The 11,681-nt window shown below is 43.8% G+C and overlaps 2 protein-coding genes across 12 annotated transcripts; one reads left to right on the top strand and one right to left on the bottom strand.

Moving 5' to 3' along the window:
- The first annotated feature begins 228 nt into the window (after nucleotides 1-228).
- Nucleotides 229-4,506, top strand: LOC6733791 (putative fatty acyl-CoA reductase CG5065). 3 transcript variants are annotated; one of them, XM_016167137.3, is made up of 6 exons: nucleotides 229-371; nucleotides 2,374-2,549; nucleotides 2,656-2,749; nucleotides 2,838-3,001; nucleotides 3,138-4,181; nucleotides 4,245-4,506. In XM_016167137.3, the coding sequence occupies exons 2-6, from the start codon at nucleotides 2,383-2,385 to the stop codon at nucleotides 4,327-4,329; spliced, it is 1,554 nt and encodes a 517-aa protein (XP_016026750.1). In that variant the 5' UTR covers nucleotides 229-371; nucleotides 2,374-2,382; the 3' UTR covers nucleotides 4,330-4,506. The 3 variants fall into 3 exon arrangements, with proteins under 3 accessions (XP_016026750.1, XP_016026751.1, XP_039147283.1); XM_016167138.3 differs by having other exon boundaries at nucleotides 2,371-2,549; XM_039291349.2 differs by having other exon boundaries at nucleotides 229-373; nucleotides 2,377-2,549.
- Nucleotides 4,507-4,820: 314 nt separating this feature from the next.
- On the bottom strand, nucleotides 4,821-11,650 carry LOC6733789 (protein telomere ends associated). 9 transcript variants are annotated; one of them, XM_016167745.3, is made up of 12 exons: nucleotides 11,490-11,650; nucleotides 10,989-11,426; nucleotides 10,620-10,934; nucleotides 9,719-10,567; nucleotides 9,628-9,666; nucleotides 8,819-9,562; nucleotides 8,314-8,763; nucleotides 8,023-8,250; nucleotides 7,414-7,960; nucleotides 6,825-7,350; nucleotides 5,824-6,758; nucleotides 4,821-5,139 (listed from the first exon to the last, which is right to left on the bottom strand). In XM_016167745.3, exons 2-12 carry the CDS (start codon nucleotides 11,417-11,419, stop codon nucleotides 5,116-5,118), a joined length of 5,088 nt encoding a protein of 1,695 aa, XP_016026749.1. In that variant the 5' UTR covers nucleotides 11,420-11,426; nucleotides 11,490-11,650; the 3' UTR covers nucleotides 4,821-5,115. The 9 variants fall into 9 exon arrangements, with proteins under 9 accessions (XP_016026749.1, XP_016026747.1, XP_016026742.1 ...); XM_016167743.3 differs by having other exon boundaries at nucleotides 8,023-8,247; nucleotides 8,314-8,760; XM_016167738.3 differs by lacking the exon at nucleotides 4,821-5,139 and having other exon boundaries at nucleotides 5,166-6,758.
- Between the last annotated feature and the right edge of the window lie 31 nt (nucleotides 11,651-11,681).

Raw genomic sequence — 11,681 nt, 5'->3', positions numbered from 1 at the left:
GAAAATAGTCCTTTATCCGAAGAATCTTCATCGCACATACAAAACTCGCCACGAAGATGTGCATATCTTTTTGACCCGAGATGAAGCGGCATTTTTTTCGGCGTGTAAGCTTGGAAACTAGCTACCAGATCTCGGAGTATCTGCATCTGTGTGTGCGCCAAACTAGCCGATGCGATACATAGTTTGGCCCAAAGTTGTTTTCGTTTTATTTTCTATTAGGTTGGCTGGGAGTGCGAGACTCTTTTCGTGATCAGTTTGTGTTTAGCATTCGGTGAGCGCGGGTCAACAGTATCTCAATCTGAAACTGAAACTGAATCCGCAAAGTATCCAAGTATCTGCGTTAAAGGGTCTGCCATTGTTGCCAAGTGAAGGTGCGATCGAAATGACACGAATAATTTAAACAGAAGTCGAATCCGAAGATGATTTTAGTGGCATTATTGCAATTAGCATGCGAATGAAATGCGTTAACAAAGTCCAAGGCTCTTTGAATTGTTAATGTCATATTGTTATAAGAATCTCGAGTCGTAGAGGTGATGGGTCCTTGAAGCCTGGTTGAATATTCGACCATGTTTCTCAACCACTGTACACTCAGCTATTCGTGACTTTACCCCCTTGCATGCATGGCCACATCCACTCCTTGATTTTATTATCGCATTGTTGACATCTCCGACTGCTCCAAACTGGTTGTCTCCAGAAGAGAAGCCAAACATGCAAACGGACCAAGGAGCACCGGGCACTTTTCGGGTATTTCCAAATTGGGAAACCGGGAAACGCCAGCCACCTGGACATTCTTCTCGAGCAAGTGCTGCTGTCGTCGGACATGCAATCACCGTATCAAGTGCTATAAATTGCAGTCTGTAGTGCCCGTGACTGGCGGAAAGTAGTGGCTCCTATCCGGGAATCGTTAAATGGCTTTTGCCTATGGAGCGTTTAAGATGCCAACTCGATTGCCCCGGAGGAGATCTGAAATTGCAATAATTGCCGCTCAGCAAGTGTTGCACAGATTAGCGGGTCAGCGGGTTGTGTGGTTAAGTGTGGCAATCCAATCTCTTGGCCGGGTTAGCACATGTCTGCCCTTTTCACTTTCGAAAACCACGTTCGCTGCCGCAGTCTTTGGTATCAGCAATGAACTACGCTGTGTGGCGGCGATCTTGGCCGCAGGCTAGCCATTCTGGGCCCAATGCTAAAGTCATTTAGAGCTTTTAATTTGGGACCACGACATTTGGAATGACCATAAAACGGATGCTATAGTAATCGCGGCACTTTGTTGTTTGCTCTTTTATAGCTTAACATCGGGTACTACCATTTTCATCGGCACTTTGCAATTGAATCATAAAATTTATGACTCACTCGGTGATTATACTTATGTCGGGTTTTGTAGGCCATATTTGTATTTGCGATACAACAATGAAAGTTTTTTCTTAAAAACTAAACATTTGTGTTATAATTCTAAGAAAAGGGTATACAAGGCCAGACTTCGTCAAACTACATTCCCTTCTCGTCATGACTTCAGTTTCACTTGTCACCGCAGCCCCATCTCATTGCTGGCCTGCTCCGCCAACCAGAAGATTATAGGTAGTCCAGCTTGTTAAGCGGGTCCAAGTCCGCGCCGTCTAATAACCAAGTGTGCGTCGAATGCGGGTCAATGTGTCAGCGGACCAACGGCTTTCAATCAAGTTTACGTCAGCGGAGTGGAGTTGACGAAGGACACAAGTTGCTCCGGGCATGCTCCACCGCCCATGGCAAGCTCATGGTGCGAATCGTGGGGCATGCGACATGGACATAGGCTCGGATGTGGACGTGGATGTGGCAATAGCTTAATTAGTGCCGTAACGCCAAATCGGTGTCGCTCCGCTTGCCCACTCGATGGTCACTGCGTTGACACTCAGAAACCCAGCCAGCCAGTTATGTGGCCACTGGCCAGCCAGTCAGCCAAACGTGGCCTAATCTGCAATTGTCGCTCCGCCGGCTAACTGGTTGGTTGCCTCATACTCGCACTCACATGTGGCTACGACCACTTTACAGCCAAGATCAAATGAAATTAAAAGTGCACTTGGCGGCGACGGCCATTACGTGGTCGCAGCCCCATACATACATAAGTGTCCAAAAAGACCCAACAATGTCAACTCCATTTTAGAGATCATATTTTCTGATAGGCATTCGCATTAAAGCAAGTGGTATTTACAAGATATTAAATTGAATCTAAAAGGAAGGGGAATTCTATCTTTGCTTCTATATCAAAAAACTATTAATCCACTTTAAAAATATAGTTCCCAAAATACGCATTGTAAACTAACTATTAAATGTGTACCCAAAATACCCAACCATAAATCATGATTCACTACAATGACTTGATTCTATGTGTGACAGAAGCTATTTGAGATGACCGCCAAGCCGAAGTTTGTGTATGAGAAGGATGACCAGGGCACCATTGGGGAGATAGACGACAACGAGGTGGACCGCATTGCGGAGTGCTTCAAGGGACGCAGTCTGTTCATCACAGGAGGCACTGGGTTCCTGGGCAAGGTCCTGGTCGAGAAGTTGCTGCGGTAAGTGGGTGGAGTGGGTGGCAGATGGACGGGCCAGCTGGTTCGTACGTGGCCCCATTAATCCCCATTTCCGCGATGGCTTATGCAATATTATTAATTCGTGCAGGTCGTGCGGTGGCCTAAAGCGCATTTATCTGCTCATCCGCCCTAAGAAGGGCAAGGATCCTCAGGAGCGCATCAAGGATATATTCCAGAATGTGGTAAGCAGGGTGGGAATTATGGAAACTATGAGAATTCATTGCCTGGCTTACGAAATTAATAAAATTACTTGTGGCGTGTGGTGTGCAGCTTTTCGACCAGGTGAAGCAGATGCGTGGCGAGGAGCACATCCTGCAGCAAGTGGTTGCCATCGCCGGCGACGTCCTTTCGCCTGGCCTGGGAATCTCCGAGAAGGATCTGGAAACTTTGCGCCAGGAGGTGTCCATTGTGTACCATTGTGCAGCTACAGTGCGGTTAGTATCTATGCATACTCATACTCAAAGAAAATCCGTTTCCTATCCTATGCCCATAAAACCAAATACAATTCTTATACGAAGTCTATAGGTACATCCCTCTAATTATGCACTTTTATACCATTTGCTTGGCCAGCTTCGATGAACCTCTCCGGAATGCCGTGTTCATGAACACCCGCGGCACCAAGTACATGCTGGAGCTGGCTCAGACGCTGAAGCACCTGGACTTCTTCGCCTACTGCTCCACGGCCTACTGCCACCTGCACGTTAAGACGCTGTACGAGAAGCCCTACGATCCGCCAGCAGATCCGCACAAGGTGATGCAGGCATGCGAGTGGCTTACAGACGACGAGGTGGCCACCATAGAGCGCAAGGTACTCGGGGATATTCCAAACACGTATGCCTACACCAAGTCACTAGCTGAGGCCCTGGTGGTGGAGAAGTTTGAGGAGCTTCCCGCCGTAATCCTGCGCCCCTCGATCGTCATACCCATCTGGAAGGAGCCCATTCCTGGCTGGACAGACAACATCAACGGACCCACCGGCCTGCTAATCGGAGCGGGAAAGGGTGTCATACGCACCATGTACTGCAATTCCTCCGGCTACGGCGATTTCCTGCCAGTGGATGTGGCTGTTAATGGTATACTGGTGGCCAGCTGGAGGAACATCACAGCTGGCACAGATAAGACCAACCGGGTTGCACACATGACCTCGTCCAACGACATCAAAGTGTCCTGGGCGGAGATCATCGAGCTGGGTCGCTGGGTGATTGAGAACAAGGTGCCACTTAACGGCGTAGCTTGGTATCCAGGTGGCTCGATGAAGTCCAACTACTGGGTGCACTTCATCTGCATGGTGCTCTTCCAGTGGATGCCTGCTCTCTTTGTGGACGCTCTGCTCTGGATACTTCGCTATCCCCCGGTATTGTGCCGCGTCCAAAACCGCATCTACAAGGGATTCGAGGTATTCGAGTACTATGCCAACAACGTTTGGAACTTTGACAACTCGGAGGCGGTGAAGCTGCGAAAGCTAATGAACAACAAGGAACGGCGCACCTACGTGATCGAGAAGATCGAGCTGGACCTTATCGACTACTTCACCAACTGTGTGCTCTGCGCCCGGCGACTGATCCTCAAGGAGTCAGACGAATCGATTCCGGCCGCTAGGAGGCACATGAAGGTGTAAGTACAGGCAAACCATACAGAAGGGATTCGCCACTGACCATGATCATTTTTCTTTTTCAGGATGTGGGTGGTGGACAAGGTCTACAAGGGCATCTGGATCTTCGGCATTCTCTACATGCTCTATAGGTGCTTCTTCGCGGGCTAAAACCCGTCCGGATGGAACGCCTATTTAAGTGCTGGAAACCAAAAGATGTGCCCTGCCCCAAGCCGTAGCTGTTATGTTTGCTCTAGGATCTAAGTTTTCTAGTTTTAGGAGATGCTGTTGGATGATGAGTACTTCACTTGTTATGAAAGGCAGCTAATAAAAGAATTGGTTTATGTATGGCGACGAGTTTTAAAGGGTATTTGAGGGTCGTATTACTATATATTATTTATTTCATGCATTGAGGACACTTACTTTATGTCGAGAAAAAGAAAAGGTAGTGAAAGCTAACGACTCGACTATCAGATACCCGTTACTTAGCGCAAGTGCGCTGGATGAACAAACTGCTTAGCGTGAAGAATCAACAATTTTATCGTAATCTTCTACGTTTAAAGTTAGGTAGGAATCGCTTCAGTTAAACTGATATTGACTGTTTGACGAATCTAGTACACTCTTTTACTCTACGAATATTAACGAATTAAAAGAGACAAATATATACTTTCAGATATCCCAAAGTGAAAAACATTTATTGTATATTTTGTACATGAGTCTTCACATTTAAGAGTTTTGGAAGCTTTTGAATTTTTTCAAAAATATATGTTTGCTTTTCGAAGTCTGTATTCTGCATTTCATTTTGTGCACACAAATAAACAACAAACAAAAGCTTTTTTTTAACAGAATTTTACTTCTATTAATATAATCAAAACTTTATAAAAACCACTTAATTGGCTACAAATAAGAATATTTAACGAAAAAGCTAGAAACAAATTGTCAACAATAAATACACATTTACTTCCGTGAACGTCGCCGAGTCTGGAAAATACAGAAAATGTAAATAATTTTAGGCAACGTTAAAAAATATTTATTCAAATAATAAATTTGTATAATAAATAATACCATATATGGATTCGGTGAATATTAAGTAACCGATTTACATTTTAACTGTTCGATACTGTTCAGAATGTTTGGCTTGATAAGCTCTTCTGCGTTGAAGGTAGTGTCTCGTTGGTCCAATGACTTATCACCCGCATTGGCTTCGATGCAGGTACCCCATTCCCTGGATTCATTATCGAACTTAATGGAAAAGGGCGCGAACCTCGGGCTTAAGTTCATAAATACGAATAAAACCCGTTTGCGAAAGTCCACTGTGGCATCCGTATGTGCCGGCCAGCTGCGTTTGTAGCAGAATTCTCCCAAATCATGGAGCACCAGCTCCAGATCAGATCGCAATGTGGATGAGAGGTAGGGAAATAGACTGGAGATCAGAGGACCCCGGACATTGCACAACTTATCGTTGATCTTGACCAACGCCTTCTGATAAGTTGCCCCTGGTAGAGGTCCTTCGATCCGATACTTAATTATTTGCTCTAGCGTCAGCGATTTATAGAAACTGAATAGCTCAAGATCGCGGAATATAACGCTGCTTTGAGGAGAGGAAGCGGCAAGGCGCTTCGGGGTACAAGCGTTGCTAGAAACAGGATGATCTTCTTTATTTACCTTGCAAGCACTGACATCGTTACCATCTAGTAGACCTTGTAGCTCCGAGCATTCCAACAGTGTATTGCCGACTGCGAATTCTTGCGATGGAGTGATGTTTACTTGGTGATGGGGAGGTCTTTCCGTGGGATTGGTTTTTGGAGTCGGACTCGTCGTGATATTTTGAGAGTCGGGAAGGCTAAGCGCTTTACTCTGGACCACTTTCACACCCATTGGCAACGGCTGAAATTCGTGTCTTAGTTGCGGAACCTTATCGTTCATCAGTTTCATTCGCTTGGAATTCAAACGTGGGCTGGCCGCCTGTCTTTTTTTAGGAATCACAGAAACCTGGCAGGCTGGCATAGACCGAACGCTTAACGTGTTTACGTTGGTCTCCAGTTGTGCAGGTTCTGTGGACTTCGATACTTCTGTTTTCTTAACGTAATCATGATCCTCTGCGTGCACAGAATCCTCCGGAATAAAAAGTAGCTGATCCTCGGAATTCCGATTTTGTATGGCAAAGCAGGACAGACTTGGTCCATCACTTTCGGTGGAGTCCAAGTCTATTGTTTGCTCCTCGGAAGTAATGTGTTCCCATTGGCATTTTTCGGAGTCACAAAATGCTCGTTGGTTATTAAGAAAACTGATGGGTTCCTGCTTGACAGATGTCATTTGCAATGTCGCTGGTGCATCATACTGAGTTTCTGGCACCTGTGATGTTTCCTCAATTTCGTTGGCTACTAGAGGATCGACTACCATTTGTGGTACTTGCGAAGCTAATTCAACACCCGTCACGTCCACAAAATTCAAACTGTTGAGCTGTGAGGGCTGCTGACTAAGTTTATCTTCAGAAGGTTGGGTCGATATTCTACTACAAACAGTACTTGGACTTGAGGGAATTGATACTATTTCAGTTGGTGTATTCGCATCCCCATCTTTTACGCCACAAATTTCCTCTGTAAATAAATACATTATTAAAATATTGTACAGGTGTCAAACAAATCTCAACAAATAGCGCTCACTCAATAAAATCCTTTCTATAACTGGCTCCACCTCTCCGAGTTCAGCATTGAGTGTCTCATCTGCGATCTGTGGAACTCGTGGTATCCACTGGTTGTGAGCCCAACAGCACGCGTATAGTTTCTCTCTCTCTTGACACAATTGCACCACATCCTTAATTTCCTCGCCAGTGCGATGGATGTACTCCTGTGCAACGATGTGATCGAAATCCGAGTAGGAACTCAGTTCCCAAGGGCTAACAATTTTAGGAGATATTTTGGACAGATTTAGCCTATCCAGCTGCACTCCCTTACTGTGGAGCAGGTGCTTAAAACGTGGCAATAAGACGCATAGATTAACAGGCCAGTTGCCATGGTCCACGACGTGTCTAAAGCAAAGGTGTAAGCTGTCTTCGCTTTTGTACAAGTCCTCGCCATCGTGAATGCTCGTGTAGTAGGAGAATTCTTGAAGATCTAGTTGGTAGAGTATGCGCCAAATGGTTCTCATCACCCCTTCACTTGTGCAAATCAAATACTTAAGATTGTGCTCCTATTTGAAATGAGACTTGGGTCAATCAAGCTTTGCATTCCTTAGTTAGATTTAATTACTTACCTTGCTTGCTTCTGCAAAAAATAATTCCTTTGCTCTTTCTAGAAGAAATTGATTTTCTCCCTTCTCTACTGAACTGGTTTCATTTTCGGAATTTCCTTCGGTTGTAGCCCTTGCTCCATCTTCCGGGACTTTTGTCGATTCAGCTTCAAAATCAGTGTTTGGTCTGCTTGAATTATTAGATGATTCAGCATGGATCATTTCAAGCTTAGGCGGATTTTCAAGGTTATTATTTAAATTAACTGAACTACTTTCTTTCGTTGGCTCTGAACTCTGTTCCAACGCTTTCGGATTTGTATGCATTTCAGTTGCTTGTGTGTCAGTTGCTGTCGTTTGAGCTGCGCGGACACCTTCTAGGTCAACCGAATTTGAAGACGATTGTGGATCATTGTCTTCAGCAGTAATGGTGTCGGCAACAATATGCCCGGTAGATACGGAATACCTTTTATATTGTTCTTTTACAAATGCTTGTGTTACTGGGCAGTTGACACCATTAAACAATTTATCGAGAAAGTTATGGGCCGTATAATTCCACTCTATCTTCTGTTTGCTAAATATAATATCGTGTTGTATAAATATGCTTGATAATCCTTTAAACATTATTTTCTTTACCTCGATAATTCAGAAAGCCTTTCAGCATTTAGTTGACTACAATCTTTTAAGGGTTCCGTAACGGCTAGTTCATTCTGCAATTCCGGTGGATGAGTGCCTTGGTTTTCAGTGACGTCTTCTGGGACAACTAATGCGTCTTCGGGAATAGGCTCTGGTTGTAATTGAGACTGGTTTTGTGTAGTCATCGGCTTATTGATCGCTATCTTTGCGACTTCAGTTCTTTTTCTGCTGCAATTATAAGGTTTATTTTACACATACGAAAAAAAAAGTAAAAAGTAAATTTTGTTATACCTTCCCATTAAGATTTCTAAAGCATTTCTGCGAACAGGTAATGTCACTTCGCTTTTGGACTGAAGGCAACTTTCCTTGAGCGGTGTTCTAGTGGTGCCCGTCGCCAGGCAATCAGTTTCCTGTAGGCAATCATTCACATTTTTCCCTGGATAACTAAGCAATTGTTTTAGCATAGTGCCGGTGCATGGCTTGAATCGACACGCGAACTTTTCCCTCATCTCTGGTCCAGAATAGAAGCCTTTGTAGTAGTCCCGAATAACCTCATTCTTGGATTTTCCTCTATACTCAACGCACTTCTGCATATTATTAGCAATATCATCTAGATTGCTCACATGACTTTTGAACAGCTCTAAGGATACAGGGTATGGCGGACACTCTTCTGCGGGCATGTCGTCATTAGAACTAGGCGTCCTTGCGGATGGTATATTTTCATGTTCAACTATTCGTCTGCTGGAGTCATGACTTATTACTATTATATCTGAAAACAAATATAGGTTTAACTTACTCCTCTTCGGTGATGTTTTGAGGTTTTTGTACTACATTTCTGGATGACTGAGGGCAACTTTCATCGCTTTGGTTTTCTGTGTTACAAGCCACCTGGCAATTTGGATCCTTTGGGTGTAGCTCCTTGTTTTTCGGTGGAAAACTTAGCAATTGTTTTATCTTTTTGCTGGGACATGGTTTAAATCGACACTCGAACTTCTCCCTCATCTCTGGTCCAGAATAGAAGCCCTCGTAGTAGTCCTGAATCACCTCCTCCTTGCCTTTTCCTTTGTACTCATCGCATTTTTGCATCTCATTAACAATATCGTCGAGATTGCTCACATGACGTTTGAACATCTCTAAAGAAATGGGATTTGGTGGACAATTTTCTGTTGCTGTTTTAGGAGTGAAAGGTACCTGGGACTTAGGTTCGTTTGGTGTTTTTGCATTATCTGTTCGATTCATTGTAAAAATTGCCTTTTCATCCAATGGCTTAGCTTTTTGTTTTAGCTTAGCCAGCATCTTTGGATTGGGGCAATTGAATTTATACTTGAATCTTTGACGAACATCTTTGCGCGCATAAAATTTATTGTAAAACTGACGGAAAAATTTTTTGCATTGTGGGTGCGAAGGATCAGAAATTAATTTTGACAGTTGATGCTCGTCTTTAATGTGATTATTTACTAGAATTGCTCGGATAATCTCGTCATAGTTAATATATTGCCGAAAAGTTTCAAGTGATACGGGAAAAATAAAGCGCCCATGTCTATAAATTTTAGGAAAATGATTACTTAAAAATTAAAAAAAAATGGTAATTTATAATTTTCTTACTTTTTAAGGTCCACTTCAACATCTGTCACAAAGGAAGTCCTAAAATAATGGTTTTAAAACTATGGAAAAAATTCAGGTTACGCTAACTTACTCTGACACATCGGTAGAATCTGTAATCTCTTCAGGTCTAGCTGGTGTCTCATCCGAAGCTCTGGTTTTTGAAGCAGGACTTCCTGGTGTCTTGAACATGGGTAGTTCAGATCCTAACGGAGGAGTCCCTAACTGGGGCGCGCTATCCGATTGTTTTTCGGCAACCTCCTTCCTCTGATGGGTTTTGACTTGAGGACTTAGCACATTAGTGGACTTTTCGGGCAGATGGCGTTCTGGCGAAGTTAATGCCGGCATACATCTGCTTAGTTTGTTGGCATCGTTCCTGAGATTCGCTTGGTTTTCGGAAGTTTCAAAAGTATTATGTGACCTCGATAGCCCTTCATTCGTGCTACTAGCTTCTCTAGCACAATTCTCGGGAGATTTGGCGACACTTAGCTCGTGATCTGGAGTAGGAGTAGCTAACTGGGACAGACCTTCACTCGGTTCGTGGGCAACCTCCATGCTGGGACTGGTTTGGATTTGTGAAGAGTCATTGGTATTCTGCGAACTTAATAAACCTTTTCTTTCAGTACTATATGAGGTATTTGGCCTGCGCGAATCAAGTCCTGGCGAGGGACTAGCTAACTGAGGGAGGCTTTGCCTAAGCTTTTCGGCAATATCTTTGCCGAGAATGGCCAGCATGCAGGCCTTGACAGTCGACGTACAAGGTTTTAATTTGTATGCGTATTTATATCGGATCCTCGGAGTAATGTAAAACGCCAGGTAATAGTCTAGGGCACATTCCTGGACGTCCTTGCTCGCATAATTATCGTCCAGCTGCCTCATTTGCTCCACAATGTCCGATAAGTTTGCCATATTCCTCTTAAATAGCTCGAAGCTGACGATGGAACTGTGAAATATTGATTGTAAAAACAAGTATTTTAAGAGTTTCTCATACTTACTTATTTTTAAGCGATTTAATTGCAGCAAGCTCCGCCGCATTCTTGATAGCTTTCTTGTCCAGCGGCTTGCCAGATTCAAGCAACTTTTCCAAAGGGATTTCTGTCGTTGCATTAAAGATATTCGTAGGAGATCGCTTTTCTGGATACATGTAAAAGCGGTTGTAGAACCTTTGCAGTGTACGAAGACGACACTCATCATCGGACAGAAGGACCAGGCAGTGTTCTATGCTCCTGACAATTTTTTTGAACAGTAACATCTTGTTGATGCACTTTAGGAATACATCAAAGGATACTGGGAAGATGAAGGCGCCACATCTGAAATGAGTCAAAACTGGTTTATCTGCTGTGCTCGAAAATAATTTTACCCACCTCTCCACATTAACAATAACGTCTCGAGATTCCGATCCTGATGGTTTACATTCAACTGCAACGCCTTGAACTGCATCATTGGGTTTCGCGGTTTCAGCGAGCGTCCTCGACTGGGTGCCTTCAACTAGGACGTCGCATACGGGTTTCTCTACTTGGGATGGTACTGCAGCTGCTACGTTTGCAACCTCGTTTTGTGAAATTCCTCCTGGCTCCGGTACTTTAAGCAAGTTGTCGCGAGTCCGCCTTGGACACGGCGCCACCTTAAAAGGGAACCTTGCCCGTATACTGGGATTCCGGTAGAACTCTGTGTAGTACCATCTGCTCCACTCGGCCACCGTTCTATTGTCTCCATTTGCAGTTTTCAACTCACTTGCAATATCAGACAAATTAACGATTAACTTTTGAAATGCCGCAAAGGACACTGGATACATGTTGCTCCTGAAATCAAACAATATTTAATGTGTTTAGTGTTACGATGTAAAGGATTCACAGTAACCTTACAACTTCTTCTATATAAGTAGCGATATTTGTTGTTTATCCTAAACAACACAAACTTAACAATGTATATACATTTTAATACCGCGAAATAACCTACGCTGAATATAACAGCGTGACCGTGCTACAAAATGCCAGTATTTATCGATAGCGAACGACTGACTTTTTTCACTAAGAGAACTCGAACTTAAAAATTTC

This window comes from Drosophila simulans, chromosome 2R (genome assembly GCF_016746395.2).
Source record: "Drosophila simulans strain w501 chromosome 2R, Prin_Dsim_3.1, whole genome shotgun sequence".
Taxonomy (NCBI): domain Eukaryota; kingdom Metazoa; phylum Arthropoda; class Insecta; order Diptera; family Drosophilidae; genus Drosophila; species Drosophila simulans.
The sequence above is the reverse complement of the archived record's forward strand: the minus strand, read 5'-3'. Positions and strand labels throughout refer to the sequence as shown.